The sequence below is a fragment of the Salmo salar genome, chromosome 01 (assembly GCF_965601325.2).
Source record: "Salmo salar chromosome 01, fSalSal1, whole genome shotgun sequence".
Classification (NCBI taxonomy): domain Eukaryota; kingdom Metazoa; phylum Chordata; class Actinopteri; order Salmoniformes; family Salmonidae; genus Salmo; species Salmo salar.
The window spans coordinates 92,261,902-92,275,808 of NC_138291.1; the positions used below are offsets into that span (position 1 = coordinate 92,261,902).

The window sequence follows — 13,907 nt, forward strand, 5'->3', positions numbered from 1 at the left end:
GGGACTTCCAATCCCAGCCGGTTGTGATACAGCCTGGATTCGAACAAGGGTGTCTGTAGTAAGGCCTCTAGCACTGAGACACAGTGCCTTAGACCACTGCACCACTCGGGAGATTCTATTGATTCTTCATTTGTCACACCCTGATCTGGTTCCCCTGTCCTTGTGATTGTCTCCACCCCCTCCAGGTGTCACTTGTTTTCCCCAGTGTATTCATCCCTGTGTTTCCTGTCTCTCTGTGCCAGTTTGTCTTGTATGTTTAGTCAAGTCAACCAGCGTGTTTTCCCGTACTCCTTTTGCTATTCTCTTTTTGATAGTCCTCCCAGTTTTGACCCCTGCCTGACTGGACTACTTTCCCGTCTGCCTGATCATCCTGCCTGCCCTGACCTTGATTCTGCCTGACCTTCGGTACCTTTTGGACTCTGAACTGGTTATGACACTTTTGCCTGTCCACGACCATTCTCTTGCCTTCCCCTTTTGGATTAATAAACATTGTAAGACTCCAACCATCTGGGTCTCGCCTTGTGTCATGATATCAATTACATTGAGCTGATTTCTGATGTGCTGTTCCTTCTTTTTCCGTCGTGTATTTCTGTATTGTTTTAGTGATTCACCATAGTGAAGCCGTAGACTCAGGATTTCCGGGTCTCTATGTTTTTGGTTGGATAGGTTTCTCAATTTCTTTCTTAGGTTTTTGCATTCTTCATCATGCCATTTTTCCTTGTTAATTTTCTTCGGTCGTCGGCTTCAAATGTTTATTTGATAGGGAAGCTGAGAGGTCAAATATACTGTTAAGATTTTCTACTGCCAAATTTACACCTTCACTATTACAGTGAAACGTCTTGTCCAGGAAGTTGTCTAGAAGGGATTGCGTTTGTTATTGCCAAATTGTTTTTTGGTAGGTTTCTACACTACTTTCCTTCCGTCTATAGCATTTCTTAATTTATGCATTTCCTTTGGCTTTGATGCTTCATGATTGTGTATTGCTCTGTTCAAGTAGACTGTGATTTTGCTGTGATCTGATAGGGGTGTCAGTGGTCTGACTGTGATCGCTCTGAGAGACTAGGTTGAGGTCAGTGATGAAGTAATCTACAGTAATCCTGCCAAGGGATGAGCTGTAGGTGTACCTACCGTAAGAGTCCCCTCGAAGCCTACCATTGACTACCACACTACTTTCATTCCATCTATAGCATTTCTTAATATTATCCAGTCTCTCTCTCTCTCTCACACACACACACATACCCACTCTCTCTCACACACCCACACCTCTCCTGTCTTTCTCTCTCTCTCTGTCTCTCTCTCTCACACACACACCTCTCTCTCTCTCTGTCTCTCTCTCTCTCACATACACACCTCTCTCTCTCTCACACACCTATTTCTCTCTCTCTCGCACTCTCTCACATACGCAACCGGTGTGAAATGGCTAGCTAGTTAGCAGGGTGCGCACTAATAGCATTTAAATTGGTGACGTCACTCGCCCTGAGACCTTGAAGTAGTTGTTTCCCTTGCTGCGGCTTTTGTGGAGCGATGTGTAACGATGCTTCAAGGGTGACTGTTGTCTATGTGTGCAGAGGGTCCCTGGTTTGAGCCCAGGTAGGGGCAAGGAGAGGGACGAAAGCTATACTGTTACACATACACACCTCTCTCTCTCTTACATACCTCTCTCTCTCTGACACACACCTTTCTGAGTGTCGTAGAAGCGGTGCTGTCCGTAGAGAACGCTGCTGTTGCTATGGTGATCCAAGGGGCTCATGGGAAGAAAGGGGGAAGTCAGACCTCCTGAATACCGGGGATACCCTGAGAGAGAGGGAGGGGGGAGAGAGAGATATAGGAAGAGTGAGGAGAGAAAGAGAGGGAGAGAGACCAAAAGAAAGTGGGAGAGATAGAGTTAGAGACAGGGTGGAAGTGAGACAAGGGAGGGAGGGGGAGAAAGAGATGTTAAATGAAATGTAATTTGCCTAAATGCCACCAACATGATTATCCCCATCATTTACAGCAGATACAGCGGTGACAACAACAATACCAGAGTGTAACTGACAAGAGCTGGGTATTTTTCAGGATGGACTTTGCTTAAACAAAACAAGTCTGTGTTTTTCTCTTCAGGACGCTCAGCCTATAACCCATTTCTTTGCAACGCCGTTAGGATCTTTGTGGGTCAAAAACAATACACGTCAAATAAGCTTTTCATTTGACAGGTTAAATACCAAAATTCTATTATAGAATGTTGTGTGTGCTGAATTTGCACATGCAAGCCAAACTCCACCACTACGATCACTAGTACTGTCAAAGCTGTACAAAAAATAAAAGTCTGCAAACAAGCAAACACCTGCCACAAACGATGTGTTTATGTAACCGATGTGAAATGGCTAGTTAGTTAGCGGTGGTGCGCGCTAATAGCATTTCAATCAGTGACGTCACTCGCTCTGAGACTTGAAGTAGGGTTTCCCCTTGCGTTGCAAGGGCCGTGGCTTTTGTGGCGCGATGGGTAACGATGCTTCGTGGGGTGTCAGTTGTTGATGTGTGCAAGGGTCCCTGGTTCGAGCCCGGGTTGGGGCGAAGAGAGGGACGGAACCTACACTGTTACATTTACAATACCGCCTTGGTAATAAGCCATTATTTGTTCGACTGAATGGGAAAACGTCTGTGTGAGCATGTGAAATAAGATCAGGATCAAACGCGCAGGATCAAAAATGTAATCAAATATCTTTGATACATATGTTATTAGCATTTTCTGGGGTAGCTAGCTAGCTAGCTAGCAACAATCCAGCCGGCCTGAAAACATGGCATATTTAGACTAGGTAATGTTAAACAACATTGGAGTGTGTAATGTGGAGCAATTAAATTAGGTATTAGTCTACTTGGTGACACCCACAGAACACAACTGTGAAGAGTTTACGCAAATATTAGCGTTGTAGCTCTTATCGGTGACTTTGACTGAGGGACATCACCTGCCCAGTCAGCCTATTGTGCGTATTGTCAATCATATTGCACTGTAAAGCTTTACCTAAGGATTAGGGATCAATGAAATGGGATATCAGTCTACTCAGTACCCAAGTGTTTTTTTCCCAACTTCCTCCTCGGAGTTCTCAGACTCCAAAACATCCACATTGTATTGTTTTTCCTCTGAATACAAAATTCAAAAGGCACTCGCACATCTGAGCAATCTTTTTGCAGGTGCATGGCAACAGTTGAAACAGGATGAAGGAAAAAGGAAACCGCACACTGCTCTTGATAGTATCACTGATATTTAATAAGCTTTTGTGAATTTTCTGAAAACAGCACCCCTATGTAGACCTAGCCCCACCCACATCCGTTCCACATATGGAAAGGGGTTGGAGGCAAAGGAAAAATAAATAAGTGCTACCAAACATTTATACACTACAAAAGTGTATAAATAAGATGCATTGAACACGTCCATAAAACCACAATGAGGACATAGCAAGTTTTCATTAATCATTGGGTACATCATATGAAAAACATCAGAGTAATCTTAAATAGGCACATAATTCATGTTCAAATTCACAACATAACATACATAGGCATTTCATCATTAAGTCCTTTAGGAAATAATGTCTGGAGGGTGAAAATCCAAAAACATTCTCTTTTACTCAGAGTATTATTAATATCACCTCCCCTGTCTGATATCTTGACTTTCTCTATGCCACAAAATCTAAAGGTAGAAATGTCATGTTTTAGGTCATTAAAATGTACTGCGACTGGATAATCTCTGTCGTTTTGCCTGATTGAACTTTTATGTCCACTAATTCTCTGTTTAAGAGAGCAGGAGGTCTTACCGACATAGCAGAGCCCACATGGACATTTAATAATGGAAATAACATGGGTGGTGGTACACGTAATGATATCATTTATTTGAAACCGTTTTCCTGTGTTTTCCTGTGTGGGAGTGGCAGAAATATTCACACTTCATCATATTGTTTTTCCTCTGGAAAAGTGTTAAATACACATAGTAGGTTGACTGGTACAAAAAAACGTGGCTCAAATCAGTGGTTTCAGATTCCCGCAGTAAGAGCTGTTCTCTGAGTATACAGTGCCTTGCAAAAGTATTCATCCCGTTTTGCGTATTTCCTATTTTGTTGCATTACAACCTGTAATTTAAATTGATTTAAATTTAGATGTAATGTAATGGACATACACAAAATAGTTTGAATTGGTGAAGTGAAATGGAAAAAATATCTTGTTTCAAAAATTTCAATTAAATTAAAAACGGAAAAGTGGTGCGTGCATATGTATTCACCCTTTGCTATGAATCAAATCAAAGTGTATTTGTCACGTGCGCCGAATACAACAGGTGTGTAGACCTTACAGTGAAATGCTTACTTACATACAGTCTGACCAATAGTGCAAAAAAGGTATTAGGTGAACAATAGATAAGTAAAGAAATAAAACAACAGTAAAAAGACAGGCTCTATACAGTAGCGAGGCTATAAATGTAGCGAGGCAACATACAGACACCGGTTAGTCAGGCTGATTGAGGTAGTATGTACCAGGGGCGGAAATCCCGGGGGGGACGGGGGGGACACGACCCCCCCATCCTGGGAAAAATATGATTTGTCCCCCCAATATATCACTGAAACATAACTATGTAATTTAAATAATATTAATAATATGCAATGAAAGCAATTGTGCTGATTATAGACACTTAATAGCGCGTTTTTAAGTTTCAAAAGATTGCGACCCCCCCACCCTTTGCCTCACAATGGTTTGATCCACTGCCAGTTCCTTAGTTGGCAAGGTAACAGAGGGGTCGTGTCTACTGTCTGAAAGGCACTCAATGAACGTAACTGACGTGAGGTTAATCCAGTCAATCGCGCACACACACTAGCTGAATATGCAGAGCTAGCGCGCAAATATTAACTATTAAGCTAGCTAGTACCTATTCCATTTATGTGGCCTCGTCAAAGATGGAATCTTTGCTATCGTCAATTTATTCCAAGATCAGCATGCAGATGATGTAAATTAGTGCTTCAAAGTCCCTGTGATAAGGTTAGCGATAAACTGAAGTCCAAACTGAACAGAACTACACTCTCTTCTACCATTGTCTTAAATATATTTAATGGTCTCGGTACAAAAGCTAAATTGTCGCAAGGAAACTTTTATTTATTTATTTTATTTCACCTTTATTTAACCCGGGTAGCAAAGATTATAGCAAACACCACTGAAACGGAATTGGTGCTCGCTAGCTTTGCAAATTCAGCTATTGTTGGAAGCCAGCCAATATGAAACAAACTATTAAAATTACAAAAGGTTGCAGCATATGTTGTGTAAATGGTGAACTCATACAGCTGTCAACTCTTGTCATTTTAATCCGTTTCACATTTGCTAGCTACCTTTTAGATCGAAGCCCAAATATAATGATAAAAGATAAGATGATAGAAGCCCATCTCCTACTGTAAATAACCTACACACTGTGTGTGTGTGTGTGTGTGTGTGTGTGTAGCCAGCCAGCCAGGTAGAAAAATGGCAGAAAAATAAAAGACGGACATCAGAGTATTTTTCAGTACACCTAAACGCAAAGTAAGAACCCTAGTAGCCTAATATCTCAAAGACTAGTTGATAAAATGTTCATAAGAAAGAAATTAAATTCTAATGGAAATGTTTCACAATGATGTCATTAGGCAGAGCAGGCAACAGATGGCACACAGACAGCAGAGTTGGGGACAGATATGCAGGGACAGACTGGCAGAGACAGGGAGTCTCAGGTAAGTTTGTTGAGTCTTTGTTTGTCAACATTATGAAAGGTTCTCCTTTTTTTTTCTTGTAAAATAGGAACATAATTGGAAAATGCCATGGATACCCCCACTCTCAACTTAAACTGGTGACTGAACTAAGATTTGTTAAAGGCAATGGTATTGCTGTTGTGATTAGTTGTGTAGTTTTGGGTACCGGTAGTTAGGAGTACGGCAAACACCTTATTTCTTTGGTTCCTCAATATACATTTACCATATTACAATGTAGGCTATGTGTTACAGCACTACTTTTGGTGTCCCCCTCAGGAATTGCTCTTGAGAAAATGTCATGTAATTGTCCCCTCCAAAGTTGATATCAGATTTTCGCCCCTGGTATGTACATGTAGATATGGTTAAAGTGACTATGCATATGTGATGAACAGAGAGTAGCAGTAGCGTAAAAGCGTAAAAGAGGGGTTGGCGGGTGGTGGGTGGCGGGACACAATGCAGATAGCCCGGTTAGCCAACGTGCGGGAGCACTGGTTGGTTGGCCCAATTGAGGTAGTATGTACATGAATGTATAGTTAAAGTGACTATGCATATATGATAAACAGAGAGTAGCAGCGGCGTAAAAGAGGGGTTGGGGGGGCACACAATGCAAATAGTCTGGGTAGCGATTTGATTACCTGTTCAGGAGTCTTATGGCTTGGGGGTAAAACTGTTGAGAAGCCTTTTTGTCCTAGACTTGGCACTCCGGTACAGCTTGAAAATAAGGGAGAGCCGCACACTCTAGGAGCTCAGATGCAAAAATGTAATAGCCAACGTTTCGACAGCCAAGCTGTCTTCATCAGGATACCCTGATGAAGACAACTATTACATTTTTGCATCTGAGCTCCTAGAGTGTGCGGCTCTCCCTTATTTTCAAGTTTTCTACTCCGCTAGCCAGCACCTCGCCTTAATAGCTGTGCGTTTCTTTTTCTTCTAGATTACTCCGGTACCGCTTGCCATGCAGGTAGTAGAGAGAACAGTCTATGACTGGGGTGGCTGGGGTCTTTGACAATTTTTAGGGCCTTCCTCTGACACCACCTGGTGTAAAGGTCCTGAATGGCAGGCAGCTTAGCCCCAGTGATGTACTGGGCCGTACGCACAACCCTCTGTAGTGAATTGCGGTCAAAGGCCGAGCAATTGCCGTACCAGGCAGTGATGCAACCAGTCAGGATGCTCTCGATATTGCAGCTGTAGAACCTTTTGAGAATCTCAGGACCCATGCCAAATCTTATTAGTTTCCTGAGGGGGAATAGGCTTTGTCGTGCCCTCTTCACGACTGTCTTGGTGTGTTTGGACCATTCTAGTTTGTTGTTGATGTGGACACCAAGGAACTTGAAGCTCTCAACCTACTCCACTACAGCCCCATCGATGAGAATGGGGGCATGCTCGGTCCTCCTTTTCCTGTTGTCCACAATCAGCTCCTTATCTTGGTTACGTTGAGGGATAGGTTGTTATTCTGGCACCACCCGGCCAGGTCTCTGACCTCCTCCCTATAGGCTGTCTCATCTCGGTGATCAGGCCTACCACTGTTGTGTCATCTGCAAACTTAATGATGGTGTTGGAGTCGTGCCTGGCCATGCAGTCGTGGGTGAACAGGGAGTACAGGAGGGGACTGAGCACGCACCCTTGGGGAGCTCCAGTGTTGAGGATCAGCGTGGCAGATGTGTTGCTACCTACCCTCACCACCTGGGGGCGGCCCGTCAGGAAGTCCAGGATCCAGTTGCAGAGGGAGATGTTTAGTCCCAGGATCCTTAGCTTAGTGATGAGCTTTGAGGGTACTATGGTGTTGAACGCTAAGCTGTAGTCAATGAATAGCATTCTCACATAAGTGGTCCTTTTGTCCAGGTAGGAAAGGACAGTGTGGAGTGCAATAGAGATTGCATCATCTGTGCATCTGTTTGGACGGTATGCAAATTGGGGTGGGTCTAGGGTTTCTGGGATAATGGTGTTGATGTGAGCCATTACCAACCTTTCAAAGCACTTCATGGTTATGGACGTGAGTGCTACGGGTCTGTAGTCATTTAGGCAGGTTGCCTTTGAGTTCTTGGGCACAAGGACTATGGTGGTCTGCTTGAAACATGTTGGTATTACAGACTCAATCAGGGACATGTTGAAAATGTCAGTGAAGACACCTGCCAGTTGGTCAGCACATGCCCGGAGCACAGGTCCTGGTAATCCGTCTGGCCCCGCAGCCTTGTGTATGTTGACCTGTTTAAAGGTCTTACTCACGTCGGCTACGGAGAGCGTGATCACACAGTCGTCCGGAACAGCTGATGCTCTCATGCATGCCTCAGTGTTGCTTGCCTCGAAGCGAGCATAGAAGTGGTTTAGCTAGTCTGGTAGGCTTGTGTCACTGGGCAGCTCGCAGCTGTGCTTCCTTTTGTAGTCTGTAATAGTTTGCAAGCCCTGCCACATAAGATGAGCATCATCGGAGCCGATGTAGTATGATTCAATCTTAGCCCTGTGTTGACGCTTTGCCAGTTTGATGGTTCGTTGCAGGGCATAGCAAGATTTCTTGTAAGCTTCCAGGTTAGAGTCCCACACCTTGAAAGCGGCAGCTCTACCCTTTAGCTCAGTGTGAATTTTGCCTGCAATCCATGGCTTCTGGTTGGGGTATGTTTGTACAGTCACTGTGGGGACGACGTCCTCGATGTACTTATTGATAAAGCCAGTGACTGATGCGGTGTACTCCTCAATGCCATCGGAAGAATCCCGGAACATGCTGCAGTCTGTGATAGCAAAACAGTCCTGTAGTCCAGTCCTGAAGCTCCTAAATAAGATCTGGGACAACCAACTACCTTCAGAGGTCACGTAATTAGTTAAATAAAGTCCACCTGTGTGCAATCTAAGTGTCACATGATCTGTCACATGATCTCAGTATATATACACCTTTTCTGAAAGGCCCCAGAGTCTGCAACACCACTAAGCAAGATGCACCACAAAGCAAGCAGCACCATGAAGACCAAGGAGTTCTCCAAACAGGTCAGGGCGAAGTTGTGGAGAATTACAGTTCAGGGTTGGGTAAAAAAAAAATATCCTTAACTTTCACCATCCCACGGAGCACCATTAAATCCATTTTTCTTAAATGGAAAGAATATGGCATCACAACAAACCTGCCAAGAGAGGGCCGCCCACCAAAACTCACAGACCAGGCAAGGAGGGCATTAATCAGAGAGGCAACAAAGAGACAAAAGATAACCCTGAAGGAGCTGCAAAGCTCCACGGCGGAGATTGGAGTATCTGTCCATAGGACCACTTTAAGCCATACACTCCACAGAGCTGGGCTTTACTGAAGAGTGGCCAGAAAAAAGCCATTGCTTAAAGAAACAAATAGGTAAACACATTTGGTGTTCGCCAAAAGGCATGTGGGAGACTCCCCAAACATATGGAAGAAGGTACTCTGGTCAGAAGAGACAAAAATTGAGCTTTTTGGCCATCAAGGAAAACACTATTTCTGGCGCACACCCATCACCTCTCATCACCCCGAGAACACCATTCCACAATGAAGCATGATGGTGGCAGCATCATGCTGTAGGGATGTTTTTCATAGGCAGAGCCTGGGAAACTGGTCAGAATTGAAGAAATGAGAGATGGAGTTAAATACAGGGAAATTCTTGAGGGAAACCTGTTTCAGTCTTCCAGAGATTTGAGATTGGGATGGAGGTTCACCTTCCAGCAGGACAATGACCCTAAGCATACTGCTAAAGCAACACTCGAATGGTTTAAGGGGAAACATTTAAGTGTCTTGGAATGGCCTAGTCAAAGCCCAGACCTCAATCCAATTAAGAATATGTGGTATGACTTAAAGATTGCTGTACACCAGGGGAACCCATTCAACTTGAAGGAGCTGGAGCAGTTTTGCCTTGAAGAATGGGCAAAAATCCCAGTGGCTAGATGTGCCAAGCTTATAGAGATATACCCCAAGAGATTTGCAGCTGTAATTGCTGCAAAAGGTGGCTCTGCAAAGTATTGACTTTGGGGGGGTGAATAGTTATGCACGCTCAAGTTTTCTGTTTTTTTTTGTGATATTTCTTGTTTGTTTCACAATGGAAAATATTTTGCGTCTTCAAAGTGGTAGACATGTTGTGTAAATCAAATGACACAACCCCCCAAAAAATATATTTTAATTCCAGGTTGTAAGGCAACAAAATAGGAAGAATTCCAAGGAGGGTGAATACTTTCACAAGCCACTGTAACTGAGTAGACTGATACCCCATGTCATTGATCCACCATCCATAGGTAAGGCTGTACAGTGAAATAAGTATGGCCCCCAATGCAATTATGACGTCTAATATATCCAGTGTGATTTCGACAGATTTTTGTCAAATTAACAAATTATTATATTTTGTTGAATTAATATAACAACATTCCAACCTCGTTTAGCATGATTTATTAAATTATGGCATAATTACACTATTTGTATTCATTTGCTTCACCGTCAATAACAGACTTTTATTTTGCAGGCGAACAGCAAAGTCCACTATTGTGGCTAATCCTTATTGTGGCTAGCTTCACATAGATGGGTCCGACTACCGTTAATCAAATAAGAACTGTCTAATAAATTAGGGGTATTTTAGATGATGTCGGAAGTTTACATACACTTAGGTTGGAATCATTAAAACTCGTTTTTCAACCATTCCACAAATTTCCTGTTAACAAACTATAGTTTTGGCAAGTCGGTTAGGACATTTTTCCAACAATTGTTTATAGACAGATTATTTCACTTATAATTTACTGTATCACAATTCCAGTGGGTCAGAAGTTTACATACACTAAGTTGACTGTGCCTTTAAACAGCTTGGAAAATTCCAGGAAATGTCATGGCTTTAGAAGCTTCTGATAGGCTAATTTACATAATTTTTGTCAATTGGAGGTGTACCTGTGGATGTATTTCAAGGCCTACCTTCAAACTCAGTGCCTCTTTGCTTGACATCATGAGAAATTCAAAAGAAATCAGCCAAGACCTAAGGAAAAAAATTGTAGACCTCCACAAGTCTGGTTTATCCTTGGGAGCAATTTCCAAAGGCCTGAAGGTACCACGTTCATCTGTACAAACAATAGTACGCAAGTATAAACACCATGCGACCACGCCGCCATCATACCGCTCAGGAAGGAGACGCGTTCTGTCTCCTAGAGATGAACGTGCTTTGGTGCAAAAAGTGCAAATCAATCCCAGAACAACAGTAGAGGACATTGTGAAGATGCTGGAGGAAACAGGTGCAAAAGTATCTATATCCACAGTAAAACGAGTCCTATATCGACATATCCTGAAAGGCCGCTTAGCAAGGAAGAAGCCAGTGCTCCAAAACCGCCATAAAAAAGCCAGACTACGGTTTGCAACTGCACATGGGGACAAAGATCGTACTTTTTGGAGAAATATCCTCTGGTCTGATGAAACAAAAATAGAACTGTTTGTCCATAATGACCATCGTTATGTTTGGAGGAAAAAGGGGGAGGCTTGCAAGCCGAAGAACACCATCCCAACCGTGAAGCACGGGGGTGGCAGCATCATGTTGTGGGGATGCTTTGCTGCAGGAGGGACTGGTGCACATCACAAAATATATGGAATCATGAATGAGGAAAATGATGTGGATATATTGAAGCAAAATCTCAAGACATCAGTCAGGTAGTTAAAGCTTGGTCACAAATGGGTCTTCCAAATGGACAATGACCCCAAGCATACTTCCAAAGTTATGGCAAAATGGCTTAAGGACAACAAAGTCAAGGTATTGGAGTGGCCATCACAAAACCCTGACCTCAACCCTATAGAAAATTTGTGGGCAGAACTGAAAAAGCGTGTGTGAGCAAGGAGGCCTACAAACCTGACTCAGTTACACCAGCTCTGTCAGGAGGAATGGGCCAAAATTCACCCAACTTATTATGGGAAGCTTGTGGAAGGCTACCCAAAATGTTTAACCCAAGTTAAACAATTTAAAGGCAATGCTACCAAATACTAATTGAGTGTATGTAAACTTCTGACCCACTGGGAATGTGATGAAAGAAATGAAAGCTGAAATAAATCATTCTCTCTACTATTATTCTGACATTTCACATTCATAAAATAAAGCGGTGAGCCTAACTGACCTAAGACAGGGAATTCTTACTAGGATTAAATGTCAGGAATTGTGGAAAACTGAGTTTAAATGTATTTGGCTAAGGTGTATGCAAACTTCTGACTTCAACTGTAGCTAGATAGTTATCTGGCTTACTATAGCTACTGCAACAGATGATGTCGTTTTGCTATGTTTTTGGGAAAGAACATTGTTTGCATCCATCAGCTAGCTAGCTTTTTTTATGACCAGCACTGTCCAGAGCTTGGGGAAGTGTGTCTGCGCTCGTGCGACAGCGGTAGGTGCGTGTGACAAAACTTTACCAGCATCATAGCATACGTATCGGTGAATCGTTGTGACATGAAATATGAGTGACAATGTACTCAATGTGTAATAACGAACGTGTTAAATGACTATGTGACGTGCAGTCATATTCAGGTCCTGATTGGTCAACAAGCTTATTTGACGTGTATCTTTTTTGACTCGCAAAGATCCAAATGGCGCTCCATACATTTCAACCCATCCTTTTCACACACAAACACAGTTCTTCCCAGGGGGTCAGTGGGAGGTAAATGGCCGGTCCACTAAACTCCTTGCCTCCAAGGACATTGAACTGTATCCTGGGATAGTGTAGGCCTCAGCAGGGGGTGAGGGGATATTTATGTGTAAACCAAACATTTCTGTCACCATGCAGCAGACACAACACACAAACCAGACATACACACACATCAAACACATGCAAACATGTACACCTACTGTACATACGCACAAACACACGTTGCACACATCGGCCTACTATACATAGTGAGAGTGACCAAAATGCTTGGTGTGTGTGTGTGTGTGTGTGTGTGTGTGTGTGTGTGTGTGTGTGTGTGTGTGTGTGTGTGTGTGTGTGTGTGTGTGTGTGTGTGTGTGTGTGTGTGTGTGTGTGTATGTGCCCTCTCACAGTTGGTTTCCCAGCTGGTTAATTGGCAGCAGTTAAAAGTTTAATGGTGGTGGCCAAAGTAAACAGCACTCCATAAAACTCATCCTCCACATTCCTCAGATGCACAAAACCACCAACATGCTTGTCCCACTCAGTGTATGTGTGTGTGTGTGTGTGTGTGTGTGTGTGTGTGTGTGTGTGTGTGTGTGTGTGTGTGTGTGTGTGTGTGTGTGTGTGTGTGTGTGTGTGTGTGTGTGTGTGTGTGTGTGTGTGTGTGTGTGTGTGTGTGTGTGTGTTTTAACAACCATTGAATCTAAATGGCAACAATTACCTAAAAGGCTCCATCAGCCATCTAGAGGCAATCACATACTAATGGTGATAAACAGAGAGAAGGAGAGAGAGAGAGAGAGACCAAAGCCATCACCTACAGAGAGATGAACCTGGAGAAGAGTCCCCTCAGCAAGCTGGTCCTGGGGCTCTGTTCACAAACACAAACAGACCCCACAGAGCCCCAGAACAGCAACACAATTAGACCCAACCAAATCATGAGAAAACAAAAAGATAATTACTTGACACATTGGAAAGAATTAACAAAATAAACTGAGCAGACTAGAATGCTCTTTGGCCCTAAACAGAGAGCACACAGTAGCAGAATATCTGACCACCGTGACTTACCCAAATTTAAGGAAAGCTTTGACTATTTACAGACTCAGTGAGCAATAGCCTTGCTATTGAGAAAGGCTGTCGTAGGCAGACCTGGCTCTCAAGAGAAGACAGGCTATGCGCACACTGCCCACAAAATGCTGCACTTCCTAATCTCCTGCCAAATGTATGACCATATTAGAGACACATATTTCCTTCAGATTACACAGATCCACAAATAATTCTAAAACAAACCCAATTTTGATAAACTCCCATATCTATTGGGTGAAATATCACAGTATGACATAACAGCAGCAAGATTTGTGACCTGTTGCCAGAACAAACACCATTGAGCCACATGGTCCCGTGTGGCTCAGTTGGTAGAGCATGGTGTTTGCAACACCAGGGTTGTGGGTTTGATTCCCACAGGGGACCAGTATGGGAAAAATATAAAAAATTTATGAAAATGTATGCACTCACTACTGTAAGTCGCTCTGGATAAGAGTGTCTGCTAAATGACTAAAATGTAATTGTAAATACAACCCATGTTTATTTATT

General features: G+C 43.1%; 1 protein-coding gene across 5 annotated transcripts in view; it reads right to left on the minus strand.

Moving 5' to 3' along the window:
• The window catches only part of LOC106610139 (BAH and coiled-coil domain-containing protein 1), a 136,478-nt gene that overhangs the window by 56,590 nt on the left and 65,981 nt on the right, over window positions 1-13,907 (minus strand). For 4 of the 5 annotated variants that reach the window (XM_082978147.1, XM_082978146.1, XM_082978145.1 and 1 more), the window contains exon 4: window positions 1,657-1,794. In XM_082978147.1, coding sequence (XP_082834273.1) covers window positions 1,657-1,794 — 138 coding nt within the window. The remainder of the gene's footprint in view (window positions 1-1,656; window positions 1,795-13,907) is intronic. The other variant, XM_045724286.2, reaches the window with a different exon arrangement.